General features: G+C 37.3%; 1 protein-coding gene across 2 annotated transcripts in view; it reads left to right on the top strand.

Annotated features, from left to right (window-relative positions):
* Nucleotides 1–15,209, top strand: part of BRINP3 (BMP/retinoic acid inducible neural specific 3) — a 335,533-nt gene that overhangs the window by 148,860 nt on the left and 171,464 nt on the right. For both annotated transcript variants that reach the window (XM_006203645.3, XM_072948738.1), the window contains exon 3: nt 12,242–12,432. In XM_006203645.3, the coding sequence (XP_006203707.1) occupies nt 12,242–12,432 (191 nt within the window). The remainder of the gene's footprint in view (nt 1–12,241; nt 12,433–15,209) is intronic.

The raw sequence follows: 15,209 nt of genomic DNA, 5'->3' as shown, positions 1-15,209 counted from the left end.
GATTACTCCAATTATACTTTTACTAAATGAAATTGTCCATGTAATTACAAAGGGCTAGTTTTTCCACCTGACTTTGTTTCCTAATTTACCACTTCTATATTTTTATATATTTCAGAAACTCTAAAAGCCGTTTACATGTTGTATACACATTTCTCTTTGTTTCATGTCCACAGATCTTGAGAAGGGTGTGTACACTTGAAAGGTCTTTTAACTTACCATTTTCACAGCCACCTGTATTAAAAGTTTAGTATTCCTCCATACCTTTTAACAGGATTATTAGCCTCTTAGCAGGGTTTTGTATTTACAAATGCAATTATATTTTTACTATCCATTACACAATAAATAAAAAGTCATTTAAAAATATTAGCATTGTTATAGTCGTCTTGCTTCAAGGAAAATGTAGATGTAGTTTTCTTGATTTCTCTCACTGAGCACAACTGAAGAAACCCAGATATTAGACATAAAACAAAACTAAGGCGACTTTACGAGTTGTAGGGAGGAAGGTGGACTGGCTGGAGACATTGAAACCCAAGCATTCGCAGGTGATACGTTCCTAGGTTTGCTTTTTGCCTCCCATATTGCAGTTTTGGAATGAAACAAGCCAGTAAACCAGAAACACCAATGGATGTAGACCAAAAAAGACAAAAGACAAAAAAAAAAGCTCAGTAAGAGCCTGCTCTCTAGCCAGACGAGCAGGAAAGGAGTTGACCAGCAAGACAGAAAAATCTCAGCTAGTAATGGCTGCATCTCCCAAACACTTAGAGGAAACCCCTCTGTCCTCATCGCTCCCGTGTCAGCCAAGACCAGTGAGTCCTAGACTTCGACCCTCTCCATGCTGTAATCTTGGCTTGCTCCCAACTCCAGGAGCAAGGGGTGCCGGGGAAGTCCAGGGGAGTGGGAGCCTGAACTCTTCATCCCTGCTGGGCAGTGACAAGACCCCTCCCTCCCTGTCGGTGAAATCTGCGTGTGGTGCCAGAGAGGGCCAAATAGCTAAGAAGGCTGACCACAACCCAGCAGAAAGGAAGCAAGTTCTCGCCCCTCCACCGTGGTGCCAGCAGAAACCAGGGGGGTAGCAGCAGCCTGACGAGCAGTACGAGGAGAATCAGCACCTGGGACCACTGCTCCTCACAGCGAGGGTGGGATTAGCAGATCCTGGCGCCGAGATGGACTCCCACCCCCAGCCCCGCCCCTCTCACCGCCCCGCTCCGGGAGCCCCTCCTTCCCTTGGGTGACAGTGGAGGTGGATGTCTGCTTGCACCCATGAACAATGAAGCAGCGCTCCCACCATATAGGTGGTATCAGGAGAAGCCAGCTGTACGAGATGACTTAAATAAGGCCCAGTGTCTCATAACACAATATATCAAATATCTAGCTTTTCATGAAAAATCACTTGTCATACCAAGAACCAGGAAAACCTCAACTGGGAATTAAAAAAATCTGAATAGATGAAAACTGAGATGAGAGACACATGAGAATTATTTGAGGAAGATTTAAAAACACATATCATGAAATAGTTTACAATTATGAACATTTTAAACAACAGGAAAAAAATAATGGAAACCCTCAATAAAGCAGCAGAAATTCTCAACTTCTTGTTTTAATTGTTTTTCTTTTATAAGCAGCACAGTGTTCATTCAAGACACAATAGTGAGAGAATCTGATCGTGCTCATTTCTCCCTAGAGGGGGTGCATCTTGAAGGGTGATCCAATGGAAGTCTTTTAAGCTCCAAGTTAAATTCACTGAAACCTCCCCCTTCTCCAGGCCAGGCCGGCACTCAGAGATGGGCTGATTCGCGCGCCCTCTGGTGGCAGTGTGGAAAACTACACTGCCTTTTTATTTTCTCCTTTTTTGGTCACGTGGAAGTAATAATGGAAGCTTCCAAAGATGTTTCCAGCGGTTGTTACGTTTATCAAAGTACTGTCTTTCACTGTCATCACAGGTACATCTTTATGTCATTTCTTCTGTTTTTTTTTTTTTTAAGCCTTTTCTCTTTTAATGGTTTTCCCCCGAATTCTACCCAGTTGTTCGTCCTCTAGGTCTGTTAGCACGTTAATTGAATATCACTTGTTTGTTTACTTTGCATACTAGTTAAGCTGCACACCTAATTGATTTCTTTCTGTTGTGATTAATCTTCCTTTTGAGACAGTTCCAGTTTTGGGGTAGATTTTCTCAAAGGTAGCTGTTCTGTATTAAGTACTCCAGCAATCTGATTTTTTAAGGCAAACTTGGAGGAGGAGACATCATTTTAAAAAAGAAATCAGTAGGTTATATTTATGAATTTATTTTTTCTACATGCCTGTTTTTCACTACAAGCAGTTGTGTTAAATACCTTCTTGTAGAATAATGTTCCTTTTCTCATGGTGGGACGTCTCCCTCTGTGCTCAGTGGTGTTCACCTTTTACCCTGGAGTCTAAGCTTCCCTGTGGATCTACAGGACTTCATTCCTCTCTGGAATCCTTCTTATGCCTTCAAGTCATCTTGGCAGCATTCAGCTTAGCAGTTGTTTGGGATAACAGATTTTCCCATCACCTTCCCAATTTCATCCTTGGATTCCCTCATCACTGTGGGGTGATCTCATGTAAGAATCCATTTCCTTTCTCACCATCTGTATTTGTCCCTCTGAGACTTTTATTCTTCGTACTACACTATGTCACTTATGAAAGCAATGACCATAAATAAACCTCTTTCATCATTCTGTTCTCACAGTTCTACCACCCTCTTCCAAGAAATGTGAATTAATCCAAGAGTTCTTTAGCTCTTTCCACCTAAGGTTATTTCTATTCTCTGTTTCTTGGATGACTGTTTAGTCAGGACAATAAAGGGTTCATCTGTAGCCAGCATTTTGCTTCTGTTATACTTATGTTAACCTACATTAGTAATTCTTACATTCCTCCCCATTTGACTGATAGATATTTTGAGAAAAAATCTTTGAAGACAGGAGAGCTAAGTGCCTGTTAGATAACAACAGATTTCAGTTTGTAATCCATAGATTCTGTGGATAACATCACCAGTGTACGTTTCACAAGCTTTTTTTGTGTGTAAAGTGTTATTCTGACAACTCAAGCCTGATTCAAACTGAAAGTTTGTAATTTGGGGAATGAGTAATTTATACCTTGTAAAATTAAGATTATACATTTTTCTGAAAATTTATTTTGTCATCTCCCTTCTCTCCCATTAATCCCTCTTTCTCTCTTTTTCTCTCTTTTTCCCTCTTTTTTTACACACAGATAAAAAGGTATCATGCATTACTACGAAAAGGTACCTTTAAAACAAAACTGCTGGTAATCTATGAAGAAGTAAAAGCGATTAATTGTGGTGTCAAACTCCCTGAATTCAAACTATTGCTCGGTTTACATCCTTAGAGAAATATGTGCACCAAAAGGCAATAAGAAGAGCACATACACCTCACAGTGCAATAGTTTAAGCCTCATAGATTAATTGCTTTAAATTAATTGCTTTAAACACAAGTCTGAAACTATCATTTCAAATTTCATGTTGAGGTAAAAGTTGTTTGCTGATCAAAATTTTAAATGATTAATAAGAAAATTTTACTTTTTGCTGGTCAAACTTTAAACATATTACCTGTTACAGGGTAAAAAAAAAGTGACCTTTTAATGGTTTTAGGAGAGTACTAGTCAAAGTATATATTATATACTTATTTTTCCCCTAGCAGGATGGGAATTGCGTTTGTACAAGTCAGTGTCTTTCCCGTGTCTTCAGGCTGGCACAGATGGAAAGACTGAAGATGCTCTTATAACTGAGAGCAGGACTGCTCGCCCGGAAGTGCATTAGCTAATGGAGGTCACGAGCACCGCTGCAGGTTCCACTGCACTCACGGACAATGGGAGCCTTTTTCTCAATATTCAAGTGTATGTTTTGGCTTTTAGTAGAAGCAGGTTTTCACCCAGTCCTTAGTGATTCTCAATTTGAAGCAAATAGTTAACTCCTAACCACCCCCAGTCACTTGAACACTCAAGGAGCCCAGCTGAGAAAGGCTTTCCACGGTGAGCTTGGTTTTCTGGGAACTTCAGCCAGAGTGTGTGCTCCCAAGTCAGCAGCTCTGTCACTTTTCTTACTTAGGTGGTTATTTCATTTTAGCTCAGATAACATCCACTCCTTTGTTGATTCAGTACGTGTTTATTGAGTGACAACTGTGGGTCATGTATCTGGGTCTTAAGAATATATGAAAAGAAGGCATAAGATATGCCTAAGGGGAACTTACTGTATAATGGAAGAGGCAGACGTTAATCAAATAACCACACAAATAAATACATTAAGTACTAGGAGGGAAAAGGATACTGTGTTAGGAATACATACTACAAGAGGCCTTGAATTAGTGGGAGACAGAGTTGGTGGAGCAGATAGGACAATTTCCCCACGTGTTATTGATGTCTTTGAAGGGTGTATGTAGTGGGTGATAAATTTAACCAATTTATTTTATATGAATCCCAATCATAGAAGACAGGAGGACCACATGCCTGTTAGATAATAGATTTCAGTTTGTAATCCATAGATTCTGTGGATAACATCACCAGTTTATGTTTCACAAGCTTTTTGGGTGTGTAAGGTGTTATTCTGACAACTCAAGCCTGATTCACACTGAAAGGTTGTAATTTGGGGAATGAGTAATTTATACCTTATAAAATTAAGATTATACATTTTTCTGAAAATTTATTTTGTCATAAAACACCAAATGCAGCCTCTCTACCACATGTGGATGTGAAAGACATGAAGTTAATACAAGTGAAATAAATTATATGTATCTTAAACTATATAACCTACTACAACCCATTTTTATTTTCTTTAACTATATGGGAAAAATCATAACATTTAAGAGGAGTTTTCTTTAAGACAATTTAAAACTTATTTCAGAAAAAATATATAGTTCACTAAATTGAATTACTATTTAAAATAATTTTTATTCTGGAAGATTTTCATTGAAAGATGAACACCTTGTATTCTCTGTCTCTAAATACTTAATTACTCTAGAAAATTCTTGATCTTGCCTTTCTCACCTGATGTTACTTGAAATGAAGAAGTATATAAAAAGCTTTAGTTTGTTGCAAGTTCAGATCTTTAATTGGTCTGCCACCTTGTCATAATTTATAGTTTATGAATGTCTGAGTCAATGTTTAAGGGAGAGATCATATCATCATAAAGAAGTCTCAGTGAAATTATTGCTTAAATGTTTAAAGAGATTATCAAAACACAGATTAATTTTTTGTTAGCAGGTAACTGTTCTCTGGGCGTTTATTCCTTCTGATGAGTTATTATTTAATGTTGTTTTGTGTCTGGGCCAAGAAAGACAATTTGCAGATTCTTTGAGTGTGATTTTATTTGAAAAATTCGTTTGGAGTTAGAGGGTGTAGCTCATTGGTAGAGTGTGTGCGTAACATGTATGAGGTCCTGGGTTCCATCCCCAGGAACTCCATTAAATTTTTTTTTAAAAAGACCAAAAAACTAATTACATCTCCAAAAAATAAATAATTCTTTTAAAAATTTTAGTCATTAATTTCACTAAGGTTTATTACCTTGACCAATCGATCGATCAATCTATCTGTCTATACTGACGTTCTGGAACAAAAATCAATGATTTCCTAAGAGTACACACACCAAAATTTACCATGAAGTAAACAATGCTCCCAGCACCATTTTAGTTAACTGTTACAAATTTTACTTCTTTTAAAAACTCTGTAGTCAGTATTATTAAACATATGCTAATAAATGAAATGACTTTACATCAGTGAGATTAAGAACTTGCCAAAATTTATAGAGCTTTGAATTTTGTGAACTGATCTGGTCAAGATGAGATTTGAAACTTTTAGCTCTCTGACCCCTAAATCCATTCTCCTTTGAAAAAGTAACATTACCTCCCTAAAATATTTAAATTTATGTAAGAAATGCAAATGATTTTGCCTTATTAACAAGATAATTACTTTTATAATTATAAATTTAAGAAGATATTCATATTTGTTTATGGCTTTTTTCGGAGAGAACCAGAGTAGACATTTTGTTTTAGCTCAGTTGTGTCTGTCTCTTAGCTTGTCTGCCCTGATCAATAATTACCAAATCTGTATAATTATGTGAATGTGATTGAGGAGTAATTGTGATGAGTTGGAACAGATGTTAAACTATACTTCAGAAATTTAGGGGAAAAAATAAAAAAGCTTTTGCTTGTTACAGAATTCCCTCTCTCTTCAACTTAGAAAGTCACTCCTTGACAGCATGTATGTATATTTTTACATCAAACCTTTAGCTAACATCTCTTGAAAGGCACGACTTCACTTGAAGACTGGATCATGAATCTCTGTCTTATGTATATCTGCATGAGGATAAATATGTGGTACCATTTGAAAGAAAGAATTTGAAAGAATTACCTTTGGGAATGATGGCCATGACTGTGATAACGGAATTCCATGCAAGTTCCCTTAAAATCTGAGTAAAACTCTATTAAACTACAGAAAATGGTTTAAAACTATGTAAGATAAAGTTAAATCATTTTCAGTTAGTTCACAGCGCTAAAAATGTAACATAGGTTAAGAATTAGAGTTATACATTAGTAGCCACAAGCCAAGCCATTCTTTAAAAAAGTTCTCAATAACCTCACCCCCATCTTATTTGATGTAATGATACAGTCAAGTGGTTACAGCACCAGTGAATTCTTACTGCTTTACTGGGATGGGCGATGTTTTGTTGCAGTCATGCTAATTTGGCTTTTCTGGTCTACTCTGAGTTTGGCAGCTCATTCAAAACACAATAGTCATTAACGGTGTTTCTCAAAAATCCTTCATGGAAACATTTCACCTAAGTCCTAATGGTGATTGTGCCTTTCTGCCAGTATTGTTTTGTGTAGCTTCATTCTGCTAAATTCCTAGCTTCATCCAAAAGTACCTCCCAAACTTTGAAAACCCTGCTATTGTTGAAATTTAAAAAATGTATTGATGTATGAAGGGGCAGGAGTGAAAGAGAGTGAATTCTCCACCCTGCCAACGGCTCAGCATTCAGCTGCTTTTTAAAAAACTGGCTTCAAAACTACAGCCATTCAGGCCATTAGGAACATTTCCCTCTTACTGGCCAAATGGAAAACAGCATCATTTATGAGACGTGGAAGCTCTAGAGAAAGAACGTGAAAAGAGCCCATTGTATATATATAGAATTATTGGGGAACTAGCATTGATTATTAGTGGCATTTCTTAAGATCAGTATGACTTTACAGATGTAATTAGAAGGTTATTGCTACGGAAGATTGGCAAGTCAGTTTATAATTCTCATGCTGGATTTGCTCGCAGATTAGTGCTTGGGTAATACATTTTGTTTTAATATTCCGTTGTGTCTGCCAGTGCTAGTGAATACTGACGGAATTAAAATTGCAAGCCAACAAATGTCGTATTGTGAAAAGTAATGTAATAATAGCTTTTAGGGCTTTAGACAGACAACTTTATTTAGCCTAAATGAGCAGTTATCTAAAGATAAGTCTTTTCAGCAAGTGCATTATATGATTTTCTCAGTATTTTTTTGCTGCCTTTCCTTTTGGTATTGAGTCCCAAAATAGCTAATAGCAATGACAACAGATTCTGTATTTTTTAGGAACCAAATAATACATGTGTAATTTTAAAGAAATCACGGTGGTTAATATGTTTTAAATACACTGAGTACAATTATGTATTCACAGAGAGCTTAAATGCTAATAAGAAAGGTCAATGGCAGTGTGGCCATGATGTAACCATTATTTAAATGGAACTTGTTGATGTCATTCTGGTTTTCCAACCTTTTTTTTAATGAGCTGGGTAGGGAGAAAATTATAATAAATATTGTTGTAGAAAAGTAAACATGTGGGCACACACAGTAAATGATGCTTGCAAGTCAGAATTTTTAGCAGCAAACATATAGCTCTAATCAACTAATGGAGATGCCTTAGAGCCAACAAAAACATTTCCAAAGTAATGTTTCGGCTGAACTGGCTGCAGTCCATTTGCGTGTTCTACAAGATAGTGGGGCTTCTAAAGGGGCCGAGTTACATTAAACCCTAACGACGGTGCCGACTTCCTTTAAAGACCTCCAGAGGTTATGCAGAGAAGACGTTTATGTTCTGTGAAGGCTTCAGGTAGAATACAGCATTTAGTTAGATGCAGCAACGTTCTTAGTTAATATAAACAGAATGCATCGGGATGGAATCCTTAGATGCCTGTCGGTAAAACACTCTCATTATGGTAATCATACCCGATAGCATGTTTTCCATTCAATTCTGCACTCCATTGCTCTGTTTTTCCCAAAATGTGATGACTGTGCGGTCCAGTTCCAACCGAAGTGAATCTATTCTTCAGGAAAAAAACCAAAAAACAGAAAACAAAACCCTGCGCCCGTAAGTTTCTAATTTATGTACACCCATTCGCTCCTTATTGTCTTCTCAAGTTGCCCCCAAATCAAAAAACTCCACGTCAGTCCTGATAGACTAGATTATATTGCTAGAAAGCAAGCAAACCAGCGACTCACTTTGCCATCTTAGTAGCTCGACATGACAGGACCTCTTTGTAGTCCAGGCCCTTGTTCATCCGTGCAGGGGCGGGGCTGGGGGATGGAGATTCCAATCATCTTTGTTGATCAAGGTCCCAGGCTGGTGGGCCAGGCTAACCACACATGCTCACACTTCAGTGGTCCAGGTAAGCCCCATGGTCACATTGACTTTAAAGAACACCAATAAATGCAGTCTTCTGGGTCCGGAAGGAGAGACACCTAGTCTTTTATCCACACCTGCTGCTCGCAATGTGATGCTTAACTGTCCAGAGATGATTTCCTTCACTCAAAGGGCTCTTATCACCACTTTTTAGGATTATTTCGGTACTTTCTAGCTAGATTTTCACCAAACATGTGTAGAGATTATAACACTGATCGTATGTCATTATAATACCAACCAAATGTGAGTGAAAATGAGAGATCTCAGGTCTCAAACCAACATTTACATTTTCTACATCAATTATACTTTTTGGAACTACACAGTAGAAAATGTAATATTTTACTTCACCCTTTATATGAAAAAAAAAATAGGAGAAGAATTTTAGATAAAGCTCTTAAAATGAAGAGAACAATTTGTGGTGGATGCTAACAATACTCTGTTTTTAAATCCATTTATTCATTCATTGGGATTTTTGATTGGTTCATTAGTTTAGTTTTAGTCTTAGTTTGGTGATACTCTCAAAGAGTTTTGTGTTGCATGACAGAGGGAATCAATTAATAAGATGCGATGGCAAAGTGTTTTGTCCCACTGAAATGCAGACGGTGAATCAAGCCCATAAACTTAATCGAGGTTAACCGGCAGGTGATAAAAAGCAGCTGCCAGCTGAGGCCAGCTCCCTGGAAGGCTGTCCGTAGTCTTAAGTTCTTTGTAGCCTTGCGAGGTGTGTGAATCGAAGGGCAGAGGAAACATGTTCGAAGTGAGTTAGATTAGGAACACTTATATCAAGGAATTGGGCAGAGGGGTTATGCCAAATAAGCTACTGGAACCCTTGTATCTTTGCACATAAAAATGTTGTAGCGCCTTTAAATTGCAGTTTATTCTCGCGTGTATTTCGCGTAGTGTAATTTTTGAACCCTGAAGTTCAGAGGTTTTCTTCCACTCATCTATATGACTAGCAAGATTTCTGATAGATTGTGACAATAAATTGTAAACCATTAATAAATGTTCTTGTTACATTAATGTTATAAGCTGATTTCTGGAACATGATTTGTCATAGCTCTTTCATGTGGCATCTATTCTTTGTCAAATTTAAGAGGAGCAAACGAAAGAAAGTTGCAAATATTTCAAGTCAGAATAGATCACAGGTTGGTATTATGTATTTATTAATTGTTAAAAAAATTAAAATTAAAAATTAAAAGAATCGCACTATTTCAATAGGTATTTTACACACAGTCTTCTAGCAAGGAATACTTTGCAATTTAGAAGGAGTTTATATGGGTTGTAAAATATCACCATTGAAACAGTCTTCCTGGTTGTTTGAAATCCAGTGAATTCACTTAGCAATTCACATCTTAATTTATGAGTATATATGTGTGAGTTTATAAATTTTGGTAATTATAAACCATTGAAAAATTTACACCACAATTTTAGGTTCAAGCTATATTACTCTCCCTTAATGAAATTATAAAGTTTTTTTCAGCAAATAAAAAAGTAAATGCTGGAGGGTAAAGTTTTAAAATTAATGAGCAACTATTATGTAGACTATGGTTTAATAGATAACCTCTTGGAAGCATTATTGTACTTTATACTTTACATCACAAAATGCTAAAACTTAAATATTTTACTTTAAATGCTCTCCACAATTCTGAATATATATTTACATATGTATTGTACATATGTGTCACACACACGCGCACACATAAATTCAGGTAAATTTCTATAGGATGGAAAGACATAACCAAAGTCATTGATGTTAATCAGGTTTGGAAAGATAACAGAGACATTTTTACTCTCTTCTGAGGAAACGTGAAGTAATAAATCCAGTAATCTGTAATCCAGTATAGCCCTACATTTGCTGAAAAGGGAGTGCTTTGAGTAAATTTTAAAATCAAAATACCGAATTATCTCATCCGTGTTCTTCAAAGTGAGTCCCCTGACTAGCAGGATTAGCACTGCTGGTTAAACATGCGAATTCTTGACCTTCTCCTTCATTGTCCTAATGAGTCAGGAACTCGGGGTGGGGGGAGTTTCCAGGTGACTCTAATGGGTGCTGAGGTTTGAGAACAGTGCTCTTGAAAACTGGATCAGCAGATTTACAGAGGCGAGAGCAAGAGCTTCTCAATGAAGTAAACACCAAGCGGACTTATTTTCAGGCCAAAGTGTTACCCCAACTCTTCGGTGAATCTTACCTTACCATTAGCTTCCAAAAGACTGGATGGATTGTTTGGCTGCCAACCGTGCGCCGCGGGCCCGAATTATTCATGCTCAGAGACTCTGTCAGGAACATGCCTTTTGGTCCTGGACGTCTTTACTGTTCTTCATCATTCTGTGTAAATCTTTTCCGTGCCTCCCCACCACTAGGCTCTTTTATTTTTCTGTTAGATATGGTCTAAGTATCAAACATCCGCTCTCCCGACTTCCCCTTTCTGGTCACTTAAAATAAAATAAGGTCCTACTGTCCCCCGCCCTACCGCCCACCCCAGCAGGCTGTCTCAGCACCGATTGCAATCTGAATTTTAAAAAAATTTTATTTCGCATGTTTAAATAAGTTAATTTTATTTATTTTTAAAACGTTCTCTAGAATGTGAATTCCATATGGAATCTGCTTCACAGATGTATATCAGGCACGTTTTGGTGCTGTCTTGCAGGCATTTTTTGGAGGCAACAATATAAATATGGCACACATTTGTACAATATTTCATCAACACTGTATTTGCTAGCTACTTACAAAATTAAATAACACACCTAGGAGAAGTCTAGGAGAGGGAAATTCTTCCCTGTGGAGGGTATTTGAGATTTTTATCAGACCACTGCTCAGAAAAAAAATCTGTGGAGTTGATATCAGGCAATCCAGTTCACCATAGTTATTTTCTAAAGTATGGTTAGGTTGACTTTAACTCAATGTAAGTGTACAATTATTTTACGGTATAAGTCTTTTATAACCATATTTCCCATTTCTTTAATTTGACGAAATCCACCCATAACGTCATTTTGCATTCTTGAAAAATTGCTCATGAAGTTAAATTTCGGTTTCAAAATATGTGGTAAACAATAGTTATTATAAAAAAACCATTTATCTTTTGATCATATTTTTAAAAATTCTGCCGCAGCTCCTTAATATCCTTGAGGTCTTACGAGTTCCCGCTCTAACCTGCATGGAGAAAGGAATCATCAGAGTGATGAAAATAAATCTGTTCTTTTTCCAATTTCCATTGGAAAATGATAAAAGATCACCTTAGTTTCCTTTTTAAAAAAATAATTCTATGTTAATACTCTGTGCATAATGAAATCATTTTTTATGAGTACATCTTTCTTTGGGAAACAAGATCAGTGGAAGCTGTTGAAGTGGTGTATTTTTCCTCTCCATGACCTGGTTTCAGAATACTTCCTCCAGTTACATAAATGATATACAAACATTGCTTCTCCTGCTCATCGCACAGGAAGTATTATTACAAGCCAGAATCATTGTCATGTAGTGACCCCAGCTAAGCTACCAAGTGAACTTTTCAAATGAAAACATTCAGATAGATTATGTATTTATGAATAAAAATAAATTTGCTTTTCAGGGAGTTTGGCCGCTGGAAAGTAAATAACCTTGCAGTTGAGAGAAGAAATTTCCTTGGCTCCCCTCTGCCTCTTGCCCCTGAATTCTTCCGCAACATAAGACTTTTGGGACGTCGGCCTACCCTTCAGCAAATCACAGAAAACCTTATCAAGAAATATGGGACACATTTCTTGCTATCTGCTACTCTGGGAGGTACGACTCTTTGAAAATATTTGTGCCTGTGTGTGCTTGTGCATAAACCTGTGTCACTCGAGGAAAGGTGTTGATTAATTCAAATAGCTGTAGTTTGAATAATCTGAAATTTCATTCATTAACTTATTCGACACATTGATTGAGTTATTACTAAATATCTTGGATGGTGTTCACAGTGGTGAGGTAGACGATTATCATTTAGTTTCTGCCTGAAAGCAGTTTACAATCTAATAGCACGAATTAAATATAGACATTTATTACACCTTATAATGTAAGGTAATGGGCCAAATTTTGTTTAAAAAATGATTCGTAAGCAATCAAATCACACGTGGGACTTCTGGTGACTGAGAGGAGGAAGGGTCCTGAAGTAAATGCTGAAATTCTAAAATTACATTTTGAGAGCTCTTTTAACATTTCTGCCTGTGGTTGATAAATGATATGAAACAGAAACAAATATCAATTAAGATGTATAAGGTGAAAGTAGAGACAAATAATGTCACGTCTCCTCAGTGTGGTTTAATAGTAAATGCGTGTTTGATCATGCGATGTACAGGTCAGCCTTTTGAAAACACTGAAATGATTTGGGGGGAGATAATGTTTCACAGGAAGGATATGACATTTCCTAAAACTTAAAAATATCCCAGAATTCCATACATTTAATTTTGGGTAGGACTTTAAAGAATGTCCAGACACTCCATTTAAAAATGGATGGTACTCTTTCCTCTAATAAAGAGCATTGGATGAAATAGGATGGGAAAGCTGTGAAAACAGCCACTCCCTGCTCCCTTGTCAGCTTCTCAGTAAGTTTACGGAAGGTAGGCTGGTTCACACCAGTGGTGAGGTGGCGTAAAAGGCCACCTGCTCTTCATTTCCGAGTCTTACAGGATGTGTCCTTTTTCGCCTTTACCTGCCAGTCCTGTCTGTCACCAAGTCATGTCAGTTTATCCCTCCAGAACATGTCCCATATCAAACACATTCCTGACTTCCACCAACAGTCCCTACACCACGTCACCATCGTGTTTTTCCCAGAATATCCACCCACCACCAAGTCTTAAGTTCTTTTAAAACTTGAATTGGGTCAAAGCATTCCCTGTTTTAATCAAAATTAGCCACTTAAAATCCAGATGTCTTGCTGTGGTTTATAAGGTGCCACGTGAACGACCTGCCACTGGCTTTCATCTCAGACCTCATCTTTTCTCCCTCCTCATTCATCTTGCTCTATTTTTCAGCCAGAATAAACTTCACCTTTTTTTCTGCTCAAATGTTAGTTTCTCAGAGAGTCCTTTCCAGGCCACCTTGCCAGCAGTGGTGCCCAAAGATCACTAATATTCTCTACTATTTCAAAATCTGACTTTGCAGACTTCTTAGTATTTGTTATGATGTGAAAATCTTTTATTTACTTTTCCTGGTTTATTATCTGCCAATTCTGCATATTTTCTTGAAAACAAGAACCTTTCCTGTATTTGTTACCACTTTACCCCATGGTTGTAATTGTGCTTGGCACACAATAGGTTCTCATGAAATATTTGTTAAATGAATAAATAAGTGAAGCCCCACTTTGCTAGGAGGATGAGGCAACCCAGTCCACGAGATAGATGTCAAGATGATGATATATACAGAGGATAACTGAGATCTAATTCAGGAAGAAGACTGAATGGGAGAAGCAAATCCAGAAGATGCAAAATGGGTCAGTTAAACAAATAGATTCAAAACTGGAGAGCATCAGGGCGAAAGTGAGAGCAGGTGGGCGGGTCTGGAGAGGGTGGAAATGGAGCAGCAGATCCCTGTACACACCAAAGAAACAAGTCTGCCATGTAACGTTAAGGAATTAAAGGTGGAAGATGTTGGGGGTCCAGGCAGACAGAAAAGACTAGCCGTGAATACACACTCTCTGTTAGCTTCCTCCGAAAATGAACAATGCTAAACTAATAAGATAAAGAAATCAAAGTTGATGTTGACTCTTGACTCCATTAAAATAATTGTGAGACTTTAAAAACTGTTGTTACTTCACCAAGTTTTAGTTTCTTTTCATGGAAAGGGAGAGAGTAACACCTGTGTGACGGCATCACGGGAAGATCAGTGTAAGTGTGGGAACATGTCCTCGGCATAAACACGCAGTGCATTTCTGCTGTTGCTCTTGGCATTACAGCAGTGTGAATGGCAAAACAGTGACAAAATATCCCTGTAATTGTGACTACTGACACTGGGAGAGCTGTGTCTGTTTGGCTTAGTAATGACAATGATTATTAATGCAATAAAACCTGAAGCAAAAATGAAAATTAAATTATTTTTACCACATCTCCTTTTAGAAAGGTCAGTGGTCTTGAAACACATACTAGGTTTCACTTCCACTGTATCAGCAGTGCAGAGTACCCAGAAGAACTTCAGAACATAAAATATATTCTTCAAGTAATAAAGGACGAAAGGGACGGTGGGGGCCAGGGGTGAGGCAGAAGAGGTCAGAAGGTACAGATGATTCTCCAGGACATTTTTGTTCCTTAGTAGAAAAATTATGTTGAATTATTGATTTGTTTCTTTGTTTTGGCATTATGGATGCCACATGGTTGTCTTGAGATAAAGTTTTTGTTTTATACATTTTTTTGTTTAAAGCCTTTGTGGTAAATCACTTCTTCAGTTTAATTATTGAATGGTGACAATATGCTCTCTCAAAATTACTTTACTTCAGTTATTTAAAAGTCTTGTGCATGTATCTTTTTGAATTAGATACATGCACAAGACTTTTAAATAACTGGAGTAAATTTTCATAGCAGCACTAT

The sequence above is a fragment of the Vicugna pacos genome, chromosome 23 (assembly GCF_048564905.1).
Source record: "Vicugna pacos chromosome 23, VicPac4, whole genome shotgun sequence".
In the NCBI taxonomy this organism is placed as follows: Eukaryota; Metazoa; Chordata; class Mammalia; order Artiodactyla; family Camelidae; genus Vicugna; species Vicugna pacos.
Note: the sequence above shows the minus strand (reverse complement) of the source record. Positions and strands in the feature narration are given on the sequence as shown.